This window comes from Salvia miltiorrhiza, chromosome 5 (assembly GCF_028751815.1).
Source record: "Salvia miltiorrhiza cultivar Shanhuang (shh) chromosome 5, IMPLAD_Smil_shh, whole genome shotgun sequence".
In the NCBI taxonomy this organism is placed as follows: Eukaryota; Viridiplantae; Streptophyta; class Magnoliopsida; order Lamiales; family Lamiaceae; genus Salvia; species Salvia miltiorrhiza.
Window position 1 is genome coordinate 43,839,034 of NC_080391.1, and position 27,729 is coordinate 43,866,762.

Here is a 27,729-nt window from a genome sequence, read left to right on the forward strand (position 1 = left end):
TGTGTTTTTTCCTGCACATTGACGACAGACATGTGAGCAGACATTGATCTATTTTCCAATTTCAAGTTTCAAAAATGGAATAAAGCGATCCAACAAAAAGAGTAGAAAGTTTAGAAAATGAAGAAAACTCTTTCCCAAAAAGCATCAAGTTTAAGAACTAGTAGAATTTTGAATCCTCAACAAAATCTTTCTTAATCCACTTTACTTTTTCCAGAATTTGCTCATTTCTTATAAAATTTGTATTCTAGCATAGTACTACTCTACTTGCAGTCGTCTCTTTCTCTCTCTTCATCTCTGTTTCTGTGAGAGAGAATTGTTACTTCTGTAGTTGTTGCAATTGGCACTCGACTCCAAAAACTCAACACAGATAAACAATTCGTTTTTCTAAGCCCCTTTTTCTCACTCTACTTTTCCCAGACACCATTCTTGAAATCTTCCTCCTTTTCCCAGTCACGCTCGCTGCAATTTTCTGTCTCACTCCTTTTGTTTCAGCTCCATCTGTCCATTCAAACTCAAAAGTTGAGTTCTTTACTTCAAATTCTTGAACCCCAGAAAAAAAAAAATCCAATCTTTGAGATGGAGAAGCTGGGCGTTCTTGTTTTCATGGCGGGGGTAATTTTGGTGCTGAAATGCAATGCTGCTGAAACTCTACTTGAAAGCGACAAGCAAGCATTGCTAGATTTCGCAAACAATCTCCCACACTCTCGCTCTTTAAACTGGGATGCGAATTTCCCAGTTTGCAAGAACTGGACTGGAATTTCCTGCGACGCCGAGGGCAGAAGAGTAATTTCAGTGAGGCTGCCGGGAATCGGGCTCCACGGCCCGATTCCGACGAACACCCTGAGCCGCTTATCAGCTCTGCAGATCTTGAGCCTCAGATCCAACGGCATCAATGGCACCTTCCCGCTTGATTTTGGTGACTTGAAAAATCTAACCTATCTTTATCTTCACTACAACAGTTTATCTGGTCCACTGCCTTTGGATTTCTCTGTTTGGAAGAATCTAACTGTGCTTAACTTGTCTCACAACGCCTTCAACGGAAGCGTTCCCCCTTCGTTTTCGAGCTTGAGGCAGCTCAGTGTATTGAATCTTGCTAAGAATTCGTTTACCGGTGAGATTCCTGATCTGAACTTGCCAAATTTGCAGCAGCTTAATTTCTCAGACAATGATCTTGTTGGTAGTGTGCCTAGTTCATTGCAGAGGTTTCCCAAAACTGTATTCGTAGGAAATGCTGAATCTTTGTTGGATTACACTGTAACTAGCTCACCCTTAGTTTTAGCACCTCGTGATCAAGGTTCAAGAATCAAGAATGTAGGAAAACTTAGTCAAAATGCAATGCTTGCAGTTGTCGTAAGCGGTTCTGTTGTAGGGCTTGTTGGTTTTGGTTTCCTGTTGTTTGTGTGCTTGCTTAGGAGGAAGGCGGACGAGGACGATGATGCCTTTACCGGGAAGCTCGAGAAGGGGGAGAGAACCATCTCCGGGGGCGAAGATGGGAGCAACAAGTTGGCCTTCTTTGAGGGGTGCAACTATGCCTTTGATTTGGAGGATTTGTTGAGGGCTTCTGCTGAGGTGTTGGGTAAAGGCACGTTTGGGACGGCCTATAGGGCGATTTTGGAGGATGCCACGACAGTTGTAGTGAAGAGGCTCAAGGATGTCAACGTCGGGAAGAAGGATTTTGAGCAGCAGATGGAATTGATTGGAAGCATCAAGCATGCGAATGTGGCTGAGCTTAGGGCTTACTATTACTCAAAGGATGAGAAGCTCATGGTTTATGATTATTACAGCCAAGGCAGTTTGGCTTTGATGCTTCATGGTACTTTTTTTCACTTTCACATTAGTCCATTTTTGTTTCTCAAATTTCTGCATCACTACAACACACACTTGCGTCTGTGATTATTGATGTGTGAAAAGATGAAGAAAGGCTTAGTGATTTGTTTATGAAACGGTGTCTGTGGGAACCCACTTAAGCTTTAGAGCTTTTAGATCATATTTACAGCTTGGGCAGTTGTATCAACCAAACCAAAAGCATATACTAATATATAAAAACAACAAATAATCCAAATACTCGAGCATCTTAGTGGGGCAGAGGAATAATCTCTAAGCTTTTTATTTACTAACTACCATTTGTTTTATTAATTGCTTTATGGGCTGTTTTATGATTCTGTATTGATTAATCTTCTTGGATTCTTGTTTTATTATCATAATTATTAGTCTTGCTTTCTTGCCATTTACTGTTGAGCATTATGGATATAGCTGTTGCTAATGGTTGGCATCTTAACTGTTGCTTAATAACTAATATTGCATGTCTGTTCAAGCTCATAATTTTTGTTGTTATGCATGGTGTGCCCTTTTGCCAACAACACACGTACACGCAGCGTAGAGAGAGAGAGATAGAGAGCAAACATCCACCTGTATAATTTTGTTCATCATCTTACCTTTTAAAAAACTAATAGACTTAAGCCTGCATTATCTCATTCATTTAGTGTAGTAATATGCCATGATTTATTTGTCAAATCATTTATGCAGCAGAGATACAGAAACTTGGTATTCAATCTTCTGTTTCACAACAGAGAGAATGATCAAAATGGTTGTCGAAACTTGCAGGAAAACGAGGAGAAAGCAAGACTCCGCTGGACTGGGACAGCAGAGTAAAGATTGCCCTCGGAGCTGCAAGGGGTATTGCCCGAGTCCATGAAGAAAACAACGGGAAGCTGGTTCATGGCAACGTCAAATCTTCCAACATATTTCTGAACCCTCAACACTATGGTTGTGTATCCGATCCTGGTCTGGCTGCAGTAATGAGCTCGGTGCCTCCACCAATAGCTCGTGCTGCAGGGTACCGTGCCCCAGAGGTGACAGACACGCGCAAAGCAACACAGCCGTCTGATGTTTACAGCTTCGGGGTGATCCTACTCGAGCTTCTCACTGCCAAGTCCCCCATACACACGACCAATGGGGACGAGATCCTTCATTTGGTGCGGTGGGTCCACTCAGTCGTCCGAGAGGAGTGGACAGCTGAGGTATTCGATCTTGAATTGCTCAGGTTCCCGAATATAGAGGAGGAGTTGGTGGAGATGCTGCAGATAGCTATAGCTTGTGTGGTTAGAATTGCAGAGCAGAGGCCTAAAATGTCACAAGTTGTGAAGATGATCGAAAATGTGAGACCTAGTGAAGCTAAGACTGAGGACTCCACTCCAATGCCTTCATCACCGGGTTCCTGAGCCTCGTCTCGGTAGCTAGCTAACCTTCTTGTTCGTGCCGTGCTGTCTTGTCTTAGGAGTCGGGTTCACCGCCTTGGTGGATGCAGACTTCGAACGTGGCCCCGGTTGAAAGGAAGTTTTCGACTGGGGTTGTACACTTTGGTAGTCGATTATGTGCATCTAGCAATCTAAGTGTCTAAGTTTATTTTTCTTGATCTGTATGCATCTGGATCAAACAGATTGATTTTACTATGATATTCTTGATTTTTTTTTCTATTTCATCGCCCACTTCATTACTTGAATGGTCTTTCAACTGCAGTTATCTTTCATAGTTTATATTGATTTCATGTTACGGTAAAAGTCCATCGCGTCTCATTTTATTTTAAGATATAAAATAATTGATTCACGGAATTAGAAAAATACAACATATAACTTGGGTTGTAAACAAATCAAGCTGCTCGCAAATTATTCAGAGATCGGCTCGAAAAAAGCTCGTTCAAATTCGTTTAGAGAAATTCGATAAATAAACAAATCAAACTTGAGTTTGGTAGTATTTGGCTCGTTAGCTCGTGAACACGTTCGTTAAGTGATTTTAGTTTGAAAAATATAAATTATTAGTAAGTACAACTTATATTTATCTACGAAAATCAATAACAATTGTATTAAATCTCTAATTAATTCTGTCTGTAATAAAAAATTATTAATATATTTATTATTCTGGATTAAATAATTTATTTTTAAAAGAAAATAATCAATATTTTGAATATAAATATAAATCTAAAAAGTTCGTATAGGCTCGATTGAACTTGTGAGCCTCAAAGTATTCGATAAACAAATTTTTAAATTCAACTCGATACTATACAATCAAACTTGAACACACCATTATTTGATACTGCTCGGTACATATAACTAAAGGTTTTTGATGGGCTTTTAAGATACACTTGCTCTTTGTCCAAATCTTTGGGTTTGGATTCCTCTCCCAACATTTATGTGTCTAACCAATGTTTCTACTATTAATTTTATTATAGTAAAAATATGTGTTAATATATATTAGTAGCCTAAAATATAAAAATAATTTTCAAAAAAGCCACAACTATAAAACTATAGTAAAAGTAGTCATTTTGTAGTGAAAAGACAAATATATCCTTAGTGGGGCCCACAAAATCCCTCCCTCTCTCTCCTCACCTCTCTCTCTCTCGATTTTTTAGTATCTCTAAATTCAACAAAAATCACTCTCTCTCTCTTCTCTCCTCTCTCTCTCGAATTTTTTGTTTTAGGGGGAGCCGAGTTTTTAAGGGGAGCCGGTTTTTTATGAATATAGTATTTTACATAATTATCCTCCATTAATTAATCAATTAGATTAGGCTTATAATTTTAGGGGGAGCCGGTTGCTTTAGTTTTCTATTTTTTGTTTTCGAAAATTATACTTATAAATCTTATAATAATTCGAATTTTATATTATTTTTTATTGCTGATTTTTTTATTTATTTGTTTCAAAATATTATCATTTATTTTTTGGAATTAAATTATTTTTTCGAAATTAATATTTTTTTTGAAGATTATTTTTTTTTTCAAAAATTATGTTTTAATATTTAAGTTTTATCTGTTTCCTTATTTATCGTTTTTTCGTTGCCTTATTTTTCGGTTTTTTATTTCCTATAATTATATAAATCATATATTTCGAAGTCTGTATGATTTTTTATTCCTGATTTTTTTTATTTATTTGTTTCAAAATATTATTATTGATTTGTTACCAATAATTTTGTGTTTCTTGTTAAAATAATTCTAGATTTATTTCCTGCTATTATTTTTTTAGAAATTAATATTTTTTTTTGAAGATTAAATTATGTATTTTTTTTTCAAAATTTATGTTTTATTTATTTGTTTCCACATATTTAGGGATTCTTCTAAAAATAATTCATGGCTGGAAATTGAGTTATGTGTTGGGCGCGTGTTTTTTTTTTTTTTTTTTTAAATCACTCATGTTAAGGGCATGTAGGATTCGAACCCATGACCTCCCATGACCTCCCAAATGTTTTTTCGATTCATAAATTAGAGGAAAAAAAATAATTATCGAAAAACAAAATATATTTTTCCTAATTTCGATTCTTTAAAAAAAAACCATTATCAAAATGTTTTTTATAATAAAATCCGAAACAAATTTAGGATTATTTTTAGGAGAATTAGAATCTCTAATTAGTGGAAACAAATCAAGAATTATTTTTAGGAGAATTAAAATCTCTAAATTAGTGGAAACAAATCTAGGATTATTTTAGGAGAATCTCTAAATTAGTGGAGACAAATCTAGGATTATTTTAAGAGAATCTCTAAATTAGTGGAAACAACATAATTTTCGAACAAAAAATAAAAAAAAAATTTATTCAAAAAAAAAAAAACATAATTTTCGAATATAAATAAACAAAATTTCAGAAAAAAAATATTATTTTGGAAACAATAAAAAAATAATATCTTAAAGCAAAGCTATGATTATTTTTAGAAGAATCCCTAAATATGTGGAAACAAATAAATAAAACATAAATTTTGAAAAAAAAATACATAATTTAATCTTCAAAAAAAATATTAATTTCTAAAAAAATAATAGCAGGAAATAAATCTAGAATTATTTTAACAAGAAACACAAAATTATTGGTAACAAATCAATAATAATATTTTGAAACAAATAAATAAAAAAAATCAGGAATAAAAAATAATATAAAATTCGAATTATTATAAGATTTATAAGTATAATTTTCGAAAACAAAAAATAGAAAACTAAAGCAACCGGCTCCCCCTAAAATTATAAGCCTAATCTAATTGATTAATTAATGGAGGATAATTATGTAAAACACTATATTCATAAAAAATCGGCTCCCCCTAAAACAAAAAATTCGAGAGAGAGAGAGGAGAGAAGAGAGAGAGAGTGATTTTTGTTGAATTTAGAGATATTAAAAATCGAGAGAGACAGGAGAGTGAGAAGAGAGAGAGGGATTTTTGTTGATTTTTTTTAATATATTATAGTTATATTATTTGTGGTCCCCATTGAGGATATGCTTGTCTTTTTACTACAAAATGGCTACTTTTACTATAGTTTTATACTTGTGGCTCTATTGAATATATTATTTATTTTATAGGCTAAATATAAATTTCCCCCTAAAAATATTTACTAATAATAGACATAGTTAGCTAAGCTCACATAATGCATGACTTATATAGCCACTAATATAGAAAGATGATTTTGGGATGCAAAATGCTATAAAAAAATTAAAAAAACACTTACTACTAATTAGTGAATAGAAAAAAGAAAATGAAATTCTTTCTTTTACCACATGCCAACCGATTCTCTCTTTTTATTTACGAAAAGTCAACTTTTTCTTTAATTCTCCCTTTCATCTTCATTTATCACAATTCTCACTCCTCCTTTTCTCTCAAGCAAGCTGGGAAATTTTTCATCGTTTCATTTCATTACTTCGTAGGTGAATCTTCACCGTACAATTAAATTAATGAACACTTGAATATTAATGTAAGATAAGTTGGTGAAGGAAAATACATGAAAAGTATTGAAATCATTCTTTCTCTTCATTCTCTTCTTTTTGGGTTTTTCTCAAAACCCACGAAAACTACAAAAAACAAAAAGTGACGATTTTTTATATGAAAAAGCTTGGGTCGTGAGAAATTCATTGGGTATTCTGATTGTGTTTAGGTATGTATGTTAAATTCATAGCAAATGTATCAATTGTATAAATTATTTTCTGATTTTTTGGTGAACTGTGCACAATAATGTTGCATTAAACAACTGTGTTTGTAAATGGCGCAGTTAAGAATATATTGAGATTAAAATTATAATTTATTGTTTTCTAATGATAAAATTTAGTTTTTTCACGTCTAAGACCACATTAAGTATGAAAAATATAAATTAAATGCTTAATTGAGATGACACAGTTGAGAGCTATGAATGTGTTCTTAACTATACAGTTGTGTTCCACAATGACACAATGAACATAAACAATCGTGCACAATTGAGCTCAACTATGTACTTAGAAACACAGTTGTAAAACATCAACTGTGTACATATTGTGCACAATTGATCTTGGCAGTGCACAATTGAATTCTCTATATACACAGTTGATTAGGTTTGTCCACGGTAAAAAAAAGTCAATCGTGTAAATGTTGTATATTGTTGAATTATATATACACGGTTGACATATTATTTATTAATTAGCTTACTTATCATTTATATACTAAATAATTAATTAATTGATTAATTATTATTGAATGTATTAATATATTTACTAACTCAAGCTCATAAAAATTATTATTAAAAATTAATAAATATTTAACTTTTGTAAATTAGCCAGTTAATTAAATTACTAATTAAGTATATTAGTTATTTTTTAATTAATAAACTTACATATTTATTTATTTATTATTTTTGAAATATATATTATGTGCACAGTCGATTTGCGATCAATTTTTCATCCTGCAAAATCTGAGTCTGAATATCCGGTGAGTAAACTAATCAGTTAGAGAAACTTTTGAATTCAAACAGAAGACTCATAACTGAAATAACTGATTTTTAAATAGGAAGTTTGAAAATACTTACTGATCGACTGATCATTGTAGTCAGTCGATACCACTGATCCTGGTTGACTTATTAGGAGAGTATTCTTCAGATGAGGATTTGTCTTTATTGCTTTCCACGTCAGTGGTCGTAGATCAGCAATTGGTTGACCACCAGTCAGCATGACTGTTTGAGGAGATCTTCAAACACAGCATCACTCTTCGGGGTTGATGAGGCCGATCATTCCACACAGATCGTTGAACCTTTCTTCTGGAAGAGCTTTGGTCAGCAAGTCTGCTCTCTGAACTGCGGTCGGAATCCATTCAACAGAGATATCCTTCTTTTCGACGTGATCACGAATAAAGTGATGTCGAATGGCAATATGCTTGACTCTGGTGTGATGAACTGAATTCTGGGAGATTGCAATAGCACTGGAGCTGCCGCAATAGATTGGGACTTTCATTTCTTCGATCCCATAGTCCTTCAACTGTTGGACTAACCATAGGAGTTGTGAACAACAGCTTCCCGCAGCAACATATTCAGCTTCAGTTGTGGAGGTGGTGACTGAAGTCTGCTTCTTTGAAAACCATGAGATAAGCTTGTTGCCTAGGAATTGACAAGTTTCCAAAGTCGATTTGCGATCAATTTTTCATCCTGCAAAATCTGAGTCTGAATATCCGGTGAGCTTGAAGTCATCGTCAGCTGAGTACCACAATCCTAAGTTGGGTGTGCCTTTGAGATATCGCAAAATTCATTTTGCAGCATCCATATGAGCTTCCTTTGGATCTGACTAATATCTCGCACAAACTCCGACTGCATATGCGATATCTGGTCTGCTCGCAGTCAAATACAACAATGATCCAATGATTTCTCTGTATTTGGTTGAAGATACAAATTTTCTTTCTGATCCTGGATCAACTTTCCAGTTTGTATTCATTGGGATCTTGACTGATTTCATGTGCTGAATACCGAACTTGTCGATCAGTTCTTTGGCGTACTTTAACTGATTGATCAGTATTCCTTCGCTGGTCTACTGGACTTGTAATCCAAGAAAGAAATTCATTTCTCCCATCATGGACATCTGAAACTTGTTGGTCATGATATCAGCGAACTTCTTGCACATGCGTTCGGATTTGGATCCGAAAATTATGTCATCGACATAAATCTGAACAAGTAGGAGATCTTCTCCTTCTTTGAGAGTGAACAACGTTCTGTCCACTGATCCTTTCTTGAAACCTTGTTCAACAAGATACTCAGAGAGAGTATCATACCATGCTCTTGGAGCTTGTTTCAAACCATAGAGCGCTTTCTTCAGCTTGTACACCTTTTCTGGTCTTGCAACCTCAAAACCTGGAGGTTGTTCCACGTAAACTTCATCAGTGAGCACTCTGTTGAGAAATGCATACTTCACATCATTTGGTGTACCTTGAATCCTTTGTGAGCTGCGAAGGCTAAGAAGAGTCTGACTACTTCCAATCTGGTAATTGGGGCAAACGTCTCATCGTAGTTGATTCCTTCTTCTTGACTGAAACCTTTTGCTACAAGCCTTGATTTGTTTCTCTCGCAACATTTCATTCTTCGTCTTTCTTATTTTTGAAAATTCATTTCAAACCAATCACCTTTGCATCGTCTGGTCGATCCACAAGCTCCCAAACTGAATTCCGATTGAATTCATTGAGTTCTTCTTGCATTGCAATGACCCATTGAGTGGACTTCAGAGCTTCTTCGACATCCTTGGGCTCTGTAGATGATAAGAAACAGTTGAAATTCTTATCTTCGTTGATGCAATTCTGGTTGATATCAAAGACGAGGTTGCACATTGATCTTCGAGTCTTGACATCGTCTGATGGTTCTCCAATGATGTTCTCCTTTGAATGGAGTTCAAACCATCTTCGATACTTCTTGATCTCTTCTGGTGATGGTGGAGGTTCTTCAGTCAGAATGGTTCTGAGTTGTTGAGCATTGTCTTGAACAGGGGAGAGTTGAACTGGAGCTGCTTCGGCATGTTCAACTCTTTCTTCGGCAACTGGAGTTCTCCCTTGACAGATGCCATCTGCTGTGGCTCCAGTCATTTGACTCTTTCTTCAGACATTTGACTGATCTTCTGATACTGAAGCTTTTCAGTATCTTCATCTTTTCCTGGTCCCACACCAAGACTGTAGAAGGTTCGGTGTTAAATATTTCAGTCCTGGAAACTTCAGTGTTCTCAACACTTCTTTCAGTTTCCTGTTTCCTGAAATCATCAGTAGACTCATCAAAAACAACATGTGGTGTTTCTTCAACACAGAGAGTTTGAGAATTAAACACTCGATAGGCTTTGCTGGATCGTTCAGTTCCAGAGTATCCAAGAAAGATTCCTAGATCAGCCTTGCTATCAAATGTGTATAATCTTCTCTTATCATTGTTGTGGATGAAACACCTAGAACCGAAAGCATGAAAGTATGAGATTGAAGGTTTCCTATTCTTCCATAGCTCGTATGGAGTTTTCCCATGTCTTTGAGCGAGAAAGGAGCTATTTTGCGTGTAGCATGCGTTGTTGACTACTTCGGCCCAAAACTTCAAGGGGAGTTTTGATTCGTCTAGCATCGTCCTTGCTGCTTTCTTCAAAGACCTGTTTCTTCTTTTAGCTACTCCGTTTCGCTGAGGAGTCCTTGCTGCAGAAGTTTGATGACTGATTCCTTGTTCCTCATAATAGTCACGAATGACAGTATTGAGGAATTCAGTCCCACGATCTGATCTGATGCTGATGATGTTGACTTCCTTTTCAATGCTTAGTCTTCTCAGCAGCTTTGGCAATTCCAGCAGTGTATCTCTCTTGGTGTAGAGAAATATAACCCAAGTATATCGTGAATAATCATCCACGACAACTAAGGTATACTTCCTACCATTGTAACTTCTGGGAGAGATTGGGCCAAACAGATCCATGTGAAGTAGTTGAAGAATCCTTTCAGAGGAGTGTCCTGACTTTGACTTGAATGACGTCTTTGTCTGCTTTCCTCTTTGACATGCTTCACATTCTTGCTTCTTCTGGAACACAATAGAAGGTAAACCTTTTACCAGTTGATTTTTAGCAAGCTTGTTGATCGTTTTGAAGTTGAGGTGGTTGAGTCTCTTGTGCCACAACCAGTTGAGCTCCGAGCTGCTTTTGCTGATGAGACATGTTTCTGGAGGGCTGTCTTCCTATGAGACGACGTAGAGACTTCCTTGTCTGATTCCTCTCAGAACCACGTTTCTTTGACTGTTTCTAACAGTGAATTCATCCTTTTTGATCTTCACTGCGAAACCGCTGTCACAAAATTGACTCACAGACAATAGATTATGTTTAAGACCAGAAACAAAGATAACATTACTGATACTGGCGTTACCCATGTCGAGCACACCATTGCCTTTTGTTTCTCCGATTGAGTTGTCTCCGAATGCAACTTTTGATCCAGCTTTCTCAACATATTGAGTTAGATATTCTTTGTAGCCTGTCATGTGCTTCGAACAACCGCTATCCAGATACCATATTCTGATTGAAGCTTTAACTTCTTTCTTCTTTTTATATTTCCTATTTTTGACCTGCAAGGAAGAGTTAATTTTAGGCACTCAATCAATGTTTGGGTCCTTCAATGTTAGCTCGTGTTCCCTTTGGAACCCATATCTACTTCAGAACTGATCTTGGTGATGGTCTCTTGCGCTTTGCTGGTTGTCTGGTTGGCGCTGCAGTTGGCACATGAGCAATCTTCTGTTGAGCTTTCCTTTTAAGAACCTCACTCTTGTAGAAGCTTTGTCTGATGAGTTGTTGAGGTCTTCTTTGCTCTACATAGTATCTTCCTTGAGATACTTGAGTCATTTTAGACTGATGGAGACTTGACTAATGTTGTGGAACATGAGTCATGTGATGTCCAGTGGCTTGTCGTCGTGATTGGCGTTTGGCTCGTCTGGACCTATCATTGCTTTGTCTCCATGGATGTTGTTCTTTCTAGAACTGAATTGATTTCAGTTTCTTACTGATGTTGTTGTTCTTCGCTCTGGACTGGTGAGGAAGATTCTTCTTGAGTGCTGATGTTCCTTGCCCAATCTTTGACTCAAATCTACTTTCCAGTCTTCTCAGTAGGATGATCTGGTTGGGGGCCTCCTTTGCTCGTCTATAGCTTCGTGGAGGAGGAACATTCGTTCTTGCCATTAATTTGCGTTTCCGAACTTCATCCATATCATGATCTCTTGATTCCTCTAAAGTGTTGTTTTCAGAAGCATCGTCCACTGCGTTGATCATGATATCCTTTCCTTTGTCAGTTACAACAACCTTTCCTCCAATGCTTTCAACGAGGCCTTTTGATGGAAAGTTGCTCATCATGTGTCGCAGCCCGACATCTAGCCAGTGATAGCGTAGATCGAGTATCGATACGACTAATAAAATGATAGGGGAAAACAAGCGAACTAGAAGACTCGTCAAGCGGAAGTTACTAATAATTCAAGTTAAAGCAATAAAATATCATCAAACTTAATAGAAACATTGTCAGCTTCATACATTCAAATGTATCAAGGTTCTAGTCACCAAAAACAAAAGGGAGTATAGCTAAATATTTACAAAGATTCATATTGTCCAGGGTAGGACAACAAACGCGATCAAACTATATGTATGAAGACATATAGCTGGGAGTAACAATCGTAATTAAGTTCATAGTCTTCAACTATTCACACTACCGTATAGGAGTAAAATACGGTACTCAAAAGTCGTCTAGGAACAACAGCCCTCCAGCGGTCCCCCAATCTCTCTCCTTTCTCATCCTGCACATTTAGAAATACATGCAGGGCTGAGTATATAATACTCAGTGGACATAAGCCGAAAATAAACAATCTCGCTCTTAGAGCTATAAATTTAACTTGCCATTTATACATCACACAGGGGTTTTTCTTTAAAAGAACCTGTGTAAGCAATTGATAAATTATAAGCATCATAAAGTAATGAAAGATAGACTGCAGTCACAAATACTTAGCATGTAGTACCGCTTCTACAACTCAACATCATCATGGTACTGAGAAGTAGGCCTCCTTCTCAAGCACCGTAACCGGCCGACCTGACAGTCGGCTCACAGTCATTTCTGACCGGTCAACCCGGTATACAGCTCACGGTTACCTCCGTGTACACAATCCCGCCTTGGGCAGGTACCCGAAATTGTTTTATCTCATCAGTAGAGGGTAACGTACAGGCTCGTCGTCATCAAAACTCGGCAAGTTAATTAGTTCAAACATCAATTTATCTCAAATCATCTTAAAAACTTATAGACATCATCATAATCATCATTTAGAAAGCCAGTAATAGGGGTATTAGAAAATAATGCCCACCTGGAAATCTTAGCTTTGGTCCTCGTACTTCGGAGCAATCCTACTTATGCCCTTGACTCGTGTCTTCAGATATCATCATTGGCATAGGCGATTCATGTAATAAAATAAACGTCGATCAGACAAATCCTCACTCAGATTTACTATTCTTATCTAAGTACTAGTCTTCCGTTCTTATTGTTTCCTTGGAACTAATCATTCTTATAATAATACATCCTAAGTATTCATCGTTTCCATTTTCAACCCATCACCAAAATTTTAAGTCTAATCTGTTTATTAAAGAACAACTCTTAAATACTCAACCCATCTAACAATCACATGGTGTTATATCTAAATATATATATATATATACATATATATATATATATATATATACCCCATTAGTATTTTTATGAATTAATAAGGTGTATAGTTATCATCATTAACACATGAAATTATCAAAAGTAGATGTACTGAAAGACCACACTTGACTTCATATACTCTGTCCCAACTTCAAGCAATAACCTGCTTTACGTCGGAACTCTCCTGGGTTTGGGACTCATACCATTTGAAACCTCTTAAAGTCTAGTTTTATTTAAAAAAAAGTAGATTGCAAAACGCTAAGTGGTTTAAGAGATATGACCATTTTCCTACAGTATTCGACAGTTTTGTGCAACTGGAAGTTTTGATTTTTGAAAAATAGTAGATATTGTCAAAATGACTTGAAATTTTGTGGGTAGCTAGCTAACATGTTAATTGTGTTTATATAAAAAGTTTGAAACTATAAACTCAAGGGAAAGCTACTGGAAAAGTGACTCTTGTGTCTGTTTCTTCCAAACTTTCGGTGGAAAGTAGCAGCTGGAGATTCATAATTTAAAAGGATATCAAACGATGTTCAAATGACCTCAAAGTTTACATGAACGTTCCTAACACTTATATATACTTACCATAAAATTTTCAAGATTTTTGGGTATCAAAAACCCCGTCGAAAACAATCAAGTCAGTAGCTTAATAATCTAGCCAATTAACTCATCAACTAGTCCATCCTAAACATATAGCCAAGCATACTCTATTTTCTTGTCAAACCAATTCATCATAATCGTTATCAATCATCTCTAATCATCATTTTAATCCATCAACTATCATCACTACAATCTCATAGGCTCATTTTTATACTCAAATCCTTACTTTCTTCATGAACCTCAACTTTCCAACATCACACAACCTAACACCTTTAATATTCCATATCTCAAAAACGATTCATGCTTTTTCATTCAAAAGACCAATAATTAACATCTTAATAGCATGCATATACTCTCTACTTAAAGTTAGAAGACGACAAAATTTTAGAAGACTTCCAACCCTAGAAATCTTCAAAAATTACCAACTTGAATTAGGAGTTGTTTTCATGCTTTAATCCTCCATTTACATGCTCATAAAGCTTAGATATAAGTAGATTCATGTGTTTAGAAGCTTACTCTTATGATCTGTATAACGAAAAGTATAACTCCACCTTCTTGATTCCTAGCTCGAGCCTTCAACCTAGCTTTCGTTCTATGGATTAACGAGTGTTTTCAGCTTGATTTAAACGGTGGTTATGGGATACAAGTAGCTTGTGAAGCTTTTTACTAGCTCATCAATGGTGTTGGGTGAAGACAGTCGAGAAAGGAGAGAGAGAAGAGAGAGAAGAGAGAGGAAATGGACGTCTGTTATGAGGGATAAAAGAGAAAGGTGTTATTTATTTAACCCCATTTACTTAGCCATCAAGTATTGGATAAATAGCACATGCTTAATTATCCACTTGCATAAAAAATATCTTATCTGTTAACTATGTTTATCCACTTGCTTTGACTTCTCTCTCTCTAAGTCAGTTCCGCACCAGAGCAGAGGAATGAATTCTCCGGTCAGAGCAGAGGAATCGTGATTTCTCTGTCAAAGTAAAGACCGCTCAAAACATAATTCACTTGGCAGAGCAAAGAAGAGAAACTCGCCAGAGCAGAGGAATGCTCGCCAGTACAGCGGAATCGGCGCCAGTGCAGCAGAATCGACGCCAGTACAGCGGAATCGACGCCAGTACAGCGGAATCGACGCCAGTACAGCGGAAAGGTGATCTCTCTGTCAAGTCAGAGGAACGGTGATTTCTCTGTCGAGTAGAGGAATCGGCGTCAGTGCAGAGGAATGAGTTCTCCTCTGGCATAGCAGAGGAATGACTTCGCCTCTGGCATAGCAGAGCTCGCTTACCGAGCAGAGCTCGCAAGCCAGAGCAAAACTCCCAGGCCATAGCAGAACTTTAAGGCTAGAGCTCGGCTACAAACTATCGAAAGAAAAGACATTTTTTTTTACATCCTCAAAGTTCAACCAATAACTCTATACATCCCTATCTCCTCAAAGTATTTCATTCTCTAGACCCATCATCGAAAATTTAATAGCTCAAACTATTGGAATATCTCATCTCATCATAAACTTATTTTTATATCTCAATGCTCTTAAAACTCAAAATATTTATAATGAGGAAAAATGCGGGGTGTTACATCCTACCCCCCTTAAAAAAAATTTCGTCCCGAAATTTACGTTATTTACCTTCGGGAAAAAGCTCGGGGTACTTCTCCTTCATCTTCTGCTCAAGTTCCCAAGTTGCTTCTTCTTGGCCATGGTGTCTCCATTGGATTTTCACCAAAGCAATTGATTTGTTTCGCAACTGCTGTATCTTCCTATCCAAAATAACTTCTGGCCTCTCCTCATAGCTCAAGTCCGGTTCCAGGGATACTGCTTCTTGGCGAATGACGTGTTTTGGATCAAACACGTACTTCCTCAGTTGAGATACATGAAAAACGTCGTGGACGTTTGCGAAGTGTGGTGGCAACGCAAGTCTGTAAGCAACGGGACCTACTTTCTCTAGTATATCATACGGTCCTATGTATCTCGGTTTGAGCTTTCCTTTCACTCCGAATCGATGTACTCCTCGAGATGGGGAAACTTTCAGAAAAACTTTATTTCCCACATCAAAATGAATCTCTGTTCTTCTGGTATCTGCGTAGGACTTCTGACGATCTTGGGCCTCCTTGATTCTCTGACGAATCTGTCGCACAGTAGAAATCATTTCTTCTACTGCTTTAGGTCCAAGTACCTTTCTTTCTCCTACTTCGTCCCAATAGAGCGGAGATCTACATTTCTTCCCATATAAGGCTTCATATGGAGCCATGTTAATAGTTGACTGGAAACTATTATTATAAGCAAACTCAACTAAGGGCAAAACTTGTTCCCATTGGGTTCCTTTGTCTAGCACAACAGTTCGGATCATATCTTCCAGAACTTGTATAGTCCTTTCAGATTGTCCGTCTGTCTGAGGATGAAAAGCTGTACTAAAGTTCAATTTAGTACCCAACTCCTTCTGCATGCTTATCCAAAACCGTGAGGTAAATTTGGAATCTCTGTCGGATGTGATTGTTATTGGTACTCCATGCAGTCGTACTATCTCTCGAACATAGATCTGAGCCAGCTTGTCAGATCCATAAGTAATCGAAATAGGTATAAAATGGGCACTCTTTGTCAATCTATCAACAACTACCCAAATGGCTGTGTTACCTCTTTTCGACTTCGGCAATTCAGTGACAAAGTCCATAGCTATGTGATCCCACTTCCACTCGGGAATCTCTAACGGGTGTAGTTTGCCATAGGGTCGTTGGTGTAGTGCTTTTACCTGTTGACATGCCAAACATCTTTCTACGAAAGCTGCTATCTCTATCTTCATTCCTTCCCACCAAAACCTAGTTTTTAGATCTTGGTACATCTTCGTGCTTCCTGGGTGTGCGGTGTAGGGAGTGTCATGAGCTTCGCTCAAATTTCGTTCTTCAACTCATCTTTATCAGGCACACACAATCTTCTTTCGTATAAGATGGCATTGTCTGCCGCCTCGTGATAACTTTCCATTTTCTCAGTTCGAATCTTCACACGCAATTTCTCCATTTTGTCATCTTCTCGTTGCGCTACGATAATCCTTGATCGCAAATCAGGTGCAATACTCAATGCGGCCATAACAATCTCTGTCGTTTGTGGTGGTAATATAACTTCTATTTTCATCCTCTCAAATTCTTTGATCATGTCATTTTCTTGGGTAAGGAGAAATCCCAATTCTACTTGATTACTTCTACTCAAAGCGTCAGCTACAACATTAGCCTTTCCAGGGTGATAATTGATTCCACAATCATAATCTTTTACTAACTCGAGCCATCTTCTCTGTCGCATATTGAGATCCTTTTGCTCAAAGAAATATTTGAGACTCTTGTGATCGGTGTATATCTCGCACTGTACTCCATAAAGATGGTGTCTCCATATCTTCAATGCGTGTACCACTGCTGCTAATTCTAAATCATGCGTCGGATAATTCATCTCGTGTGGTCTAAGTTGTCGTGATGCATAAGCTATCACTTTTCCGTCTTGCATAAGTACACATCCTAGACCATTCTTTGACGCATCCGTGTAGGCAGCGTACTCTTTATCTGCCCTTGGAACAGCTAGCAATGGAGCAGTGGTGAGTCTCTTCTTCAATTCCTGGAAACTTCGCTCACACGTGTCAGTCCACTCATACTTGACATCCTTCTTTAGCAGGTGCGTTATTGGCTTAGCAATTTTTGAAAAGCCCTCAATGAATCTTCGGTAATAACCTGCTAACCCTAGAAAACTGCGTATTTCATGCGGCGTAGTTGGTGATCTCCATTCTTGTACAGCCTGCACTTTTGTTGGATCTACCTCAATTTCCCTTGTAGAAACGATATGGCCCAGAAAATTGACTTCCTTAAGCCAAAACTCGCATTTGCTAAACTTAGCGTAAAGTCTCTCAGCTCGCAATTTCTCTAACACGATCCTTAGATGTTTTTCATGTTCCTGTTTACTTCTCGAGTAAATCAAGATATCATCGATGAAAACTACCACGAACTTGTCTAAGTAGTCGTGGAAAACTCGGTTCATGAGGTCCATGAACACAGTAGGGGCATTTGTTAATCCAAAAGGCATCACTATAAACTCATAGTGTCCATATCTTGTACGAAATGCCGTTTTCGGAATATCCTCTGACCGTATTTTCAATTGATGGTATCCCGATCTTAAATCAATCTTCGAAAAAGTATTCGCTCCCTGTAGTTGGTCGAACAGGTCATCTATCCGGGGCAACGAATACTTGTTCTTCAGCGTCACCTTATTCAACTCACGATAATCGATGCATAACCTCAAGCTGCCATCTTTCTTCTTAACAAAAAGAACTGGTGCTCCCCACGGAGAAACACTGGGTCGAATGAAACCCATGTCCAACAATTCTTTCAGTTGCAGTTTCAACTCCTGTAAGTTTGCCGGTGCCATTCTATAAGGTGCTTTTGATATCGGCGCGGCTCCGTGCTCAAGGTCGATCGTAAACTCAAGTTGTCGATCGGGCGGTAATCCTGGCAAAGCTTCAGGAAAAACGTCTTGGTACTCCCGCACGACTGACACGTTGTCTATGTTTGCCTTAGATTCCTCATTCTGATTTAAGTATACAACGTAAGCAGTTGTATCATTCCTCTCCAAAAGCTTTTTGGCTCGTAGCGCTGAGATGATTGGCGTCTTTTTCCATTTTCTCTCAATACCAATAAAAGAAGTAGACTCTTGGCCGGGAGGTTGAAATGATATTCGTCTCTCCTTGCATTGTATCGTCGCCTGGTTTTCCTCTAACCAATCCATTCCCAAAATGATGTCCAAATGCCACATAGGCATTACCCTCAGGTTTCTAGCCTTAAGCTGAATTGATCCTAACTTAAATTCTAAGTTAGGACATACACGTGAAACCGTAATAGTTCTGCCTATGGGAGTGGTTACCCTTAGATGTTGTGGAGCAGATTCTATGTTCAGTTCTAACGTTTCTACACACGGAATGGAAATAAAAGAATGCGAGGCTCCAGTATCGAACAATATTACTATGGGTACTCCTTTTAACTCACCCATACCTGCTAAATTTCCTTGATTCCCATCATTCGCTTTCTGATCAATGGCAAACACTCTCTGGTGATGTCGCTGATTCGCCTGCGGGGCTAGGGGTCGTCTTCCCGACTGATGTGGTCGGTAAGCTTGTTGTTGGTGCTGTGGCGGCGGTAACGGTAGATGTCCTTCCATAGCCCTAAGCTGTGGCTGGAACTATTTTGGTTGCCCTTCGCCTCCACTTTGTTGACGATTGGGACATTGATTTGAATAATGTCCAGCCCTTCCACAGGTATAGCAGTTGTTCGTTCCGATCTTGCATTCTCCCAGATGTAGCTTGTTACATTTCGGACAAGGTGGTATCCCTCGAGGTCCGTGTGGTGTTGCCGGAGGTCCAGCATAAGGTCCCTTATCTCTGTTTTGAAATTGTGGTGGTGTATTCTGATACTGCCATGGCTTTTTAAATTCTTGACTTCGGTCTTCCCATTTCCTCTTTCCTTTTTGTCCCTGTCCTGGAAAAGGTTGATTTCCCCTTTGAGGGTTCGGGTTCGACTGGGGCACAGAAATTTGACTCGTCTTTTCTGGCTGCATTGCCAGTTCCATATCTAGTGCTCGATTCAAAGCTTCAGCATATGACAGCGCACTCTGACTTGCCAAGACAACTCGTATCTCTTGTTTTAGTCCAGAGCAAAACAGCTCTGACATCTTCTCGTCCGTATCTACTCGATATGGTGCATATCGAGCCAAATCACAAAACAGACGATCGTACTCAGCTACTGTTTTGTTTCCCTGCCTCAGATTTACAAATTCCGTCTCCTTCTTCTTTCGATAACTTCACGGTACATATTTTTCACACAGCGCTATCTTAAATTGCTCCCAAGTTAGAGTAGCCATCTGCTCTGGGGTCATAGTTTTTTGTTTCGCTTCCCACCAAAAATCTAAAGATTCGCTCCATGCTTCTTATCCATTCTTCAGTTTCAGCAGGATCTCCAGATCCATTGAAGGTAGGTGGATTTTGCCTCAAAAAGAGTTCTTCTATTCTTCTTTCTGGCTGTAGAGGGGGTGGTGGTGGCGTAAGTTCTCTTTGTTCCTCCTCTTCCTCTTCTTGATTTCTATATCTTCTTCTTGGCGGCATTCTTAAAAAGAAAACATACGTCAGCTCTTAAAACTAATTCTTCTAAATCATCAATCTTAGGGTTCTTACTCAACAGCATACTACCTCTATAACATTACATCTCTTAGTTAAAATTTCTTTTTGTATTTAACATCATAATATGGAAGCATAAAACAAAACTCTTATTTATAAAAGACCCTCGGGTCATCATCATATATATAGGAAAATTGCCTCTTACGAGGACTTTTACAAAATGGGATATATACAGCAAAAAGTCCCTAATACATACTATGACGCTCTATCAAACGATCGTCATACGTACTAGGCATCTATATATGTCAGATACTGAAGATACTGATATACTCACTATACTATGCATCTCTATCTATATACATCTATCTACATATAAGCATCACTATCCTATCATCATATGTAGCTACTCTCACTCAAATCCATCCAGTCCCACCGAAACCGTCTCCTGATACTCTACTTCCCGCGTCATCTACTGTCATATCCTCACTGGGCTCGGTCTCCTCATCCTCACCTCCATCCATCAAGCGGGTCCCACTATCATCATCATCCTCTGTCTCATCTTCAACATCTGTATCCGCCATCGGGTAACAAACAGGTGGCTCTGGAATAGGCTCCCATACATCAACTCCATCAGCTGTGGTCCGACGTCGTAGTGGTCGGGTCTGTCCATGCCCAACTGTCATCTCTGGCGTCTCCTCATCTGGGTCCTCATCATCACTATCAATTGGAATCGGACGAGACGGTCCCTCTTGTGCATCTCTGGATGGCGGGTATAGAAAAGGATGCATATAAAGCTGAAACTCAAATGTGCCGGGCTCAGGTAGAGGAGCAACCCTCGGGTAAGGATCAAAAGGCACATACTCGGTCCAAGGCATCGGAGATGGAATAGGTGGTATAATCTCTGAAGGAGGCAATGATAATGGCTCTGTCGCTGGGGCCGGCTCCCAAGGAGGCAGATCAGCACTGGGAAAGGGTATCAGTGTCAAGTAATGAAATGGATCAAAGTCCATGAATGACGATCTAAACTGAAGAATACCCGATTTAGGAACAACGGAATCAGGGATAATGGGCTCAAATGCAATAGCCACTACTAGAAAAACGCTCATAGATAACGGATTTTATCCGTTATCTATGAGCAAAAAAAGCGTTGTGTATAGTGGTGTTATCTATTATAGGTGTCATACACAACGGTTTAAAAACCGTTATCTATGAAGGGAAAAGATAACAGTACAACCACACATACATAACGGTTATAATACCGTTATCTATGAAGGGAATAGATAACAGTACAACCACACATACATAACGGTTATAAAATCGTTATCTATATTGATTATACATAACGGTTTTCGACTGTTATGTATTATAATTTATCCGTTATCTATTCCATAATATATATTTTTTCATATTATAGTTAACAGTTTTTATACTTTTTATAACGGTTTAAACCGTTATCTTTGTAATAAAAAGATAACGGATTTCGACTGTTATGTATTAGAATTAATCCGTTATGTATTATATAATATTTCTTTTTTCTCATAACATAATTAACAGTTTTTTATACTTTTTATAACGGTTTAAACCGTTATCTTTGTAAGATATAGATAACGGTTTTATATTGTGATAGACAACACTTACATCCGTTATCTATGACTTGCATACATAACGTTTTTTACCGTTATGAAAGACATGGAAAACCGTTATCATTTTGCATTTTAATTGTTATACATAACGTTTTATTGCAATTTACATAACGTTTCTTGTTCGTTATCCTTGTGATACATAACACTTACATCCGTTATGTATGACTTTCATTCATAACGGTTTGTCTCCACATACATAACAGATTATTTTCGTTATTGTTATCTTACATAACGGTTACTAACCGTTATGTATGACCTTTAATTTTTGTTGTCTATTTTATTATAGATAACAGTTTTGCATGTAATAGATGACAGTTTTCCGCATATTTTTTATATATTCTCAATTTTGCCTTTTATTTATATCTAAAACTCAAAAGAAAAAAAATTCAAATAATAAAATAACATTGAGAACATAATATTAACATTCAGAAGTTGCAAAAACAATCATCAAAGATTCAAAAGTAAGATCTGTTAATCTACAGGGCAAAATGCAGTCCAATACATGAGTAATTTAAAGCAACGAGGCCAGACAAAATGCAGTTCAAGACGACAAGGTCAGCATTCTCCGAGTTCGAGTAGAAGAAACTAATATTTTCAGTTCATAAAGCACATATACCACAAGTCAAGAGATCTATACGGTTATCCATCCATGTTGTAGTCTTCTTGTTGTAAATAAGGATTGTAGTTCCCGGGAACTTCTATCTTTCCTATCATCTGCTCCATTCCTGCATAATACCAACTTCATGCAGTCAAAATGTGAAATTTTTATGCAAATAAAACATTAAGTTAAAGGATTTCATGAATGTAAATGCAACAGCTTTCAATTATCCATAGCTTGCACCTAAGAAAATTTACATTAACATATCGCTATCATACCTAAAGTGTAAGCATCAAAACACACAGTACAAACACACATAGCACATATAATCGGCTCCAAGCCATCACCACAGCAACAAATGGAATGGAACGAGCCATTCCCCAACCTACTCTCCATATCGACTACCTAGATACATGCTTATCTATGATATTCATGCATAACCATGGCTGCCAGTTGAGCCATGGTGCAAAACTAAGAGCACCTAGATTCCTTCTAAAATCTATATAGGGCATTTACATAACCATGGCTGCCAGTTGAGCCATGGTATAAAACTAAAAGCAAGAGGATATAAAACTCACCTTGAAGCTTATCTCTTTGTCAATCTCTCTATCACCGTGTACTTTCAAACCTAAAACAACATAAATGTAAATGATAAACTTATCACTCTATAAGATAATGCATAGCTAGCTATAAGACAGCCATATCCCAATTGCATGGGCAACATATTTAGTGAATCATTACACACCTCTAAAACCACAATCCTGCAAAGTGCTTTACAGTTTTCTATCAATTACTTGTTAAACAACCAAAACATTGACAAATTACAAGGTTTAAGTTGCATATCTCATACATGTTTAATTTAATTCTCTAGGAGCATATGAAATTAGATTGAATTAAATATCCACCCAATATCTTGATCAGATTTTATGTAAAATCTTTTTACCAAAGTACTTTAATTACAATTTTGGAGCCCAAGTTATGAAATAAAAACAATTATCTTCACCAAACCAATGAAGATTGGCAGAGACAGTACATAAAAAAGCTATTCTATTCGTAACATAGTACTGTATATATTTTCCGACTTAAAAATAAATTAACTACTTCTTTCATTAGCCTAATATTGTCTTTAATCCCCAAGTCTGTTTATAATGCCAGCTTATCTACAGAACAGATTCTCAAATCAGTTACCAAAGGAAAAGGTTGGCCTTCAAATAACAATAAAATGCCCTGGTAAAAAATAAATAAAATATCATAATATCCAGTTTGGTCATATAAATCTAAATTAGTACTTCATATACATCAGGATCCTATAGCTGTCAGGTTATATAAAAATGCACCTGATTTTCATCAACAGGTTTATGAAAGTAGTTGGTTCTTTCAACCAGCAGGTGTGCAGTTTTTGAATGAAATTGAACTTACAGTGCCTAAGCCAGGTGCTGACTTGAATATTCCACACAAGTGGTATACTGGTATCTGCACTGCACTCTTAGCCAACTCGAGACCTAATATATCGACATTTATTGCACGGTCCCATTTTGGCTTGGGTGGATTTGAATCTGTCCAGCCACTGAATCCCAGGCCGGAAATAATAGTAGAAGCTTCTGAAATTGACCAAATAAAATAATACTTCCAACGAGCAGTGAAACCTGACATGTACTGGTAACTCAACTTCTTGAAGAACCCATATTCTTGGTACACTGGTTCTGTGAATCGAGAAAGTGGGAAATGTGGTACAAGATACAGATACAAGCCCATGCAGATAGCAGATTGCAGAAGAGCCCTGAGAGTTGCCCAATAAGGAGAGGGGGACTGTCCCTTGGCCGAAGGTTGCCAGATCTATCAAAGTTGATATTGGAACTTAATTAATATAAGTTTGTATATTGCACAAGACAGACAGAAAATTGACATACTAATAGAAATACAATACCCCTTTCCTCTCTGTCCATTCAATATAGTCTTTCATTTCATAAACAGGACCGGCAAAGTGACTTCCACAACATAGACAGAACCCAAAGTACTCCAGTAATGATGGCATCTTCAGCAACCAATTTTTCTTTTGTGCTTCACGTAGATCATCCTCTTTGAGAATTCCATCATTATAGTTTATGACACATGATATAATTTTCAGAGTTATCACCATCAGAGCACCTGCAATTGTGAACCCCAAGGACATGAACAAAAATCATCAACAAAAAGATGGAACTTTTACCCATTTGAATAAGATTAGGTTAAACAGAGAAATTATCTTACAAATTTAAAAAGGATTAAAAGAAAACAGCTACTGTAGTCCGTACTTTAAAATTGATGAGCTTCTCATAACAAATAATCACGCATATCGAATTACTGGTTATGCAATTTAAAAAATGATTAGTTGACGAATGCAAAAAACATGGCCGTATTACTGGACTCTGAAGCTATGTGCTTTAGAGAAGTTCTTTGCATAGGAGTTTCACTAATGCAGGTAAACATCAGTATCAGACAAAGATAAACCTAGACCAAAGAGCCAGAAGCGGAAGAAAGTCAAAATTCGGCAACAAATAAATGAGCTGGTGCTGACCTGTAGCATCAATACCTCCTTCCTTCCATGCATCACCACTCATGTAGTATACATGGCTACACATGCATGCCAATAGTCAATACAGAATAAAGGCATAATTTAGCAGTGGGCAAAAAGGATCAGAATATCATATCTGATCTTTTAATTAAAACAAATGAACGTTTTAATATACTTAGCACCATACAACTAATCTAAACCCCAAATTTTATAACCCCCAAAGGTGAAACAAACCATAATTGTATTTATTCCCAACCAAGCATAAGAGAGCTAAAAAAACTTTAAATCCCGGTGACATGTAAAAGTCTGATTTACATCTACAATCATGTCAAATCCATGGAAACTGAAAAAGTGACAGCATCTAATCATCTAAATTTAAGTCTCTTACACAAAGACAATATAAGTGACATTGTTTGTTCCTTAAGCTCGTCATTCTTTTGCTACTCGCCTACTCCTGACTAAGCATAAGAGAAGTAAAAAACTTTAAATCCCGGTGACATGTAAAAGTCTGATTTACATCGACAATCATGTCAGATCCATGGAAACTGAAAAAGTAGCTGCATCTAATCATCTAAATATAAGTCTCTTACACAAAGACAAAATAAATAAAACCTAAGCACCAATACAAGTGACATTGTTTGTTCCTTAAGCTCATCATTCTTTTGGTAGCCTTTTCTTAGGGAACATTTCCCCCCTAAAGAGACCCCATACTAAAACCAGCCATTCCCGTTACATACTTCACTAAAAAAGTCAGAGCGTCCCTGCTGCTACAGTGTATAGTTTAAGAAATAGCACTCTCATGTCACTTTTTAAGGGCATATAGAACCACTAAATAGAGAGATGCCCCTCCCCTCTTTTATTTCTAAACCCAAACAAGATGGCTACAATTATCAGTCAAAGGTGATGGCTCTGCACTCTTCAAATCAGTGCATGAGTTCAGCTATGTCTTGGATTTCCTAAAAACAATGAACATTGAGTAAAATCGTGGATAAGGAAAATAGATTTAACATGATCTCAGAAGTCAGAACCACAGTTACTGATGTCTCCAGACTCCACAAAAATGGCATCCCTTGTTACAGAAAATAGATTTGACATCATGTGATTTTGCTTTTATGCGCCTAAGATGGCTGCTATTGGAATGTAAGAAAGCAAAATCACATGGTGTTAAACAGAGAAAAAAAAAATAATGAAATGAATATTAAATTTATGCATGTTAGGGAACTTGGAAAATAGAAATGTTCAATTTACATAATTATCTCCTTTTGTAATGTTCTTCAACAGCTAAAAGTAGAACTCAAGTACATTCAAAACGGATTTAGGATATGCTTACGAAGTACTCATCTTACAGTTGGCTTCCAGTTACAGCCTTATCGAAATACTGTGTTTAAAAGATTATGTGGAGCTAGAATTACAACTAACTAACCCATCAAACCAATCGTAAAGGTAGTTTCTTGCTTTTCAACAGCAAAAGATAGACCACTGCTCCAATCTCTAAGAATCTACTGAACAAGCATGCAAAGTAATACCTTGCTTAAATTGGTAGATAACACAGCACGAACATGAGGGAGAAAGAAAAAAAGTTCAATCACTTTATTCTTATCAGTTCTATTTGATTCTATCAATTAATAGTTAATAGTTAACAAACACCGTTCGAAACATTGTTTGTTAACCAAAATCTGTCAATAAAAAGGGCAAAAACAGAAGAGAGGAAGTCAAATTAGAGAGAGAAACAACAGATGCAGAAGACATAATAGGAAGAGATGGGGAGGGCTCCTTGCTGCGATAAGGCAAATGTGAAGATTAGGGCACTTAAGCTCCAGAAATTTCCTAAACCAAACAAAATTAACATAAACTTTACTGGAAAAATCGCCTAAACAAACAATCTAAAGCCTAAAGTAAATATGAAAATCTGAAGGCATTTTGCTAAGGGGCCGAATGAATTATATTCACATCTTAATAATAAATACTGAATCACATTTTAGGTGTCAGATTGGATTGGCGAACATCAAATTCTTCAAAATTATGCCTCAGTAAAAAAACCAAATTAATGATTTTAGCAACCACAAACCAAAGCCTTGGGTTCATGTTCATACTTACACGTTGAGGAATTTCGGTGTGGATAGCAAAGCGGCGGAGCAGGACTTCGGCAACCGGAGGAGGTACACTCGCTAGCGACAGGTGGAGGCGAAAGGGCGAGAGGGCGGCAGATAAAGCCCTAGGCGATTGGCAGAGGAAGGGCGAACGGCCGTCCTCCTTTTGCTGACGTAAAAGGGCGGTGACCTAGGTGAGAAGGGCTGCAGGGGTGGCGGCGCCTCGGTGAGCAGGGCTGCAGGGGTGGCGGCGCAACAGGCAGATAAACGGCGAGCAGAGGCGAATCTATTTCCTTCTTCCTTGTTGATTTTGGATTCAGCGCGGGATTGGAGATTTGGAGGTGTTAGCGCGAAAATTTTAGGTGAAATAAGGAAGGCAAATTCTATTCTTTTTTTTTATATATATTTTTAATATTCAATTTTTGGCATTTAGATTTTTAATTTAGATTTTATATAAGTGATAATAAAATAAAAAAATGTTACGATTTTTTTATTTTTCAAAGTCTATATCTAGAAATAAATTCAGATTTTAGGATAAACAAATTATTTGTTATTTTTTAATATAATTTAATATAATGTAATATAATATTATTTTTAAAAAAATAAAAAAAAATCATACATAACAGTTTTTAGAAACGCTCATACATAACGGTTCAAAAACCGTTGTAAATGACACTTATACATAA

The 27,729-nt window shown here is 37.2% G+C and overlaps 2 protein-coding genes across 3 annotated transcripts; one reads left to right on the plus strand and one right to left on the minus strand.

The window, feature by feature from the left end:
• LOC131024683 (probable inactive receptor kinase At4g23740) lies at positions 1 to 3,481 on the plus strand. Its single transcript, XM_057954201.1, has 2 exons — positions 1 to 1,813; positions 2,605 to 3,481. The coding sequence occupies exons 1-2, from the start codon at positions 577 to 579 to the stop codon at positions 3,219 to 3,221; spliced, it is 1,854 nt and encodes a 617-aa protein (XP_057810184.1). The 5' UTR covers positions 1 to 576; the 3' UTR covers positions 3,222 to 3,481.
• Positions 3,482 to 22,182: 18,701 nt separating this feature from the next.
• Positions 22,183 to 27,360, minus strand: LOC131024684 (lysophospholipid acyltransferase 1-like). Of its 2 annotated transcripts, XM_057954204.1 has the most exons (6): positions 27,051 to 27,359; positions 24,957 to 25,012; positions 24,327 to 24,547; positions 23,819 to 24,235; positions 22,978 to 23,027; positions 22,183 to 22,526 (listed from the first exon to the last, which is right to left on the minus strand). In XM_057954204.1, the coding sequence occupies exons 2-5, from the start codon at positions 24,997 to 24,999 to the stop codon at positions 23,022 to 23,024; spliced, it is 687 nt and encodes a 228-aa protein (XP_057810187.1). In that variant the 5' UTR covers positions 25,000 to 25,012; positions 27,051 to 27,359; the 3' UTR covers positions 22,183 to 22,526; positions 22,978 to 23,021. The 2 variants fall into 2 exon arrangements, with proteins under 2 accessions (XP_057810187.1, XP_057810185.1); XM_057954202.1 differs by lacking the exons at positions 22,183 to 22,526; positions 22,978 to 23,027 and having other exon boundaries at positions 23,723 to 24,235; positions 27,051 to 27,360.
• Positions 27,361 to 27,729: the final 369 nt, after the last annotated feature.

Excerpts from the sequence above, each read along its gene's own strand:
- LOC131024683 (XM_057954201.1), top strand. The coding sequence starts at position 577 with ATGGAGAAGCTGGGCGTTCTTGTTTTCATGGCGGGGGTAATTTTGGTG. Across the intron at positions 1,814-2,604 it reads TTTGGCTTTGATGCTTCATG|GAAAACGAGGAGAAAGCAAG; the intron begins GTACTTTTTTTC and ends CGAAACTTGCAG.
- LOC131024684 (XM_057954202.1), bottom strand. The coding sequence starts at position 24,999 with ATGAGTGGTGATGCATGGAAGGAAGGAGGTATTGATGCTACAG. Across the intron at positions 24,548-24,956 it reads AGGAGGTATTGATGCTACAG|GTGCTCTGATGGTGATAACT; the intron begins GTCAGCACCAGC and ends TCACAATTGCAG. Across the intron at positions 24,236-24,326 it reads AATGGACAGAGAGGAAAGGG|ATCTGGCAACCTTCGGCCAA; the intron begins GTATTGTATTTC and ends CAACTTTGATAG.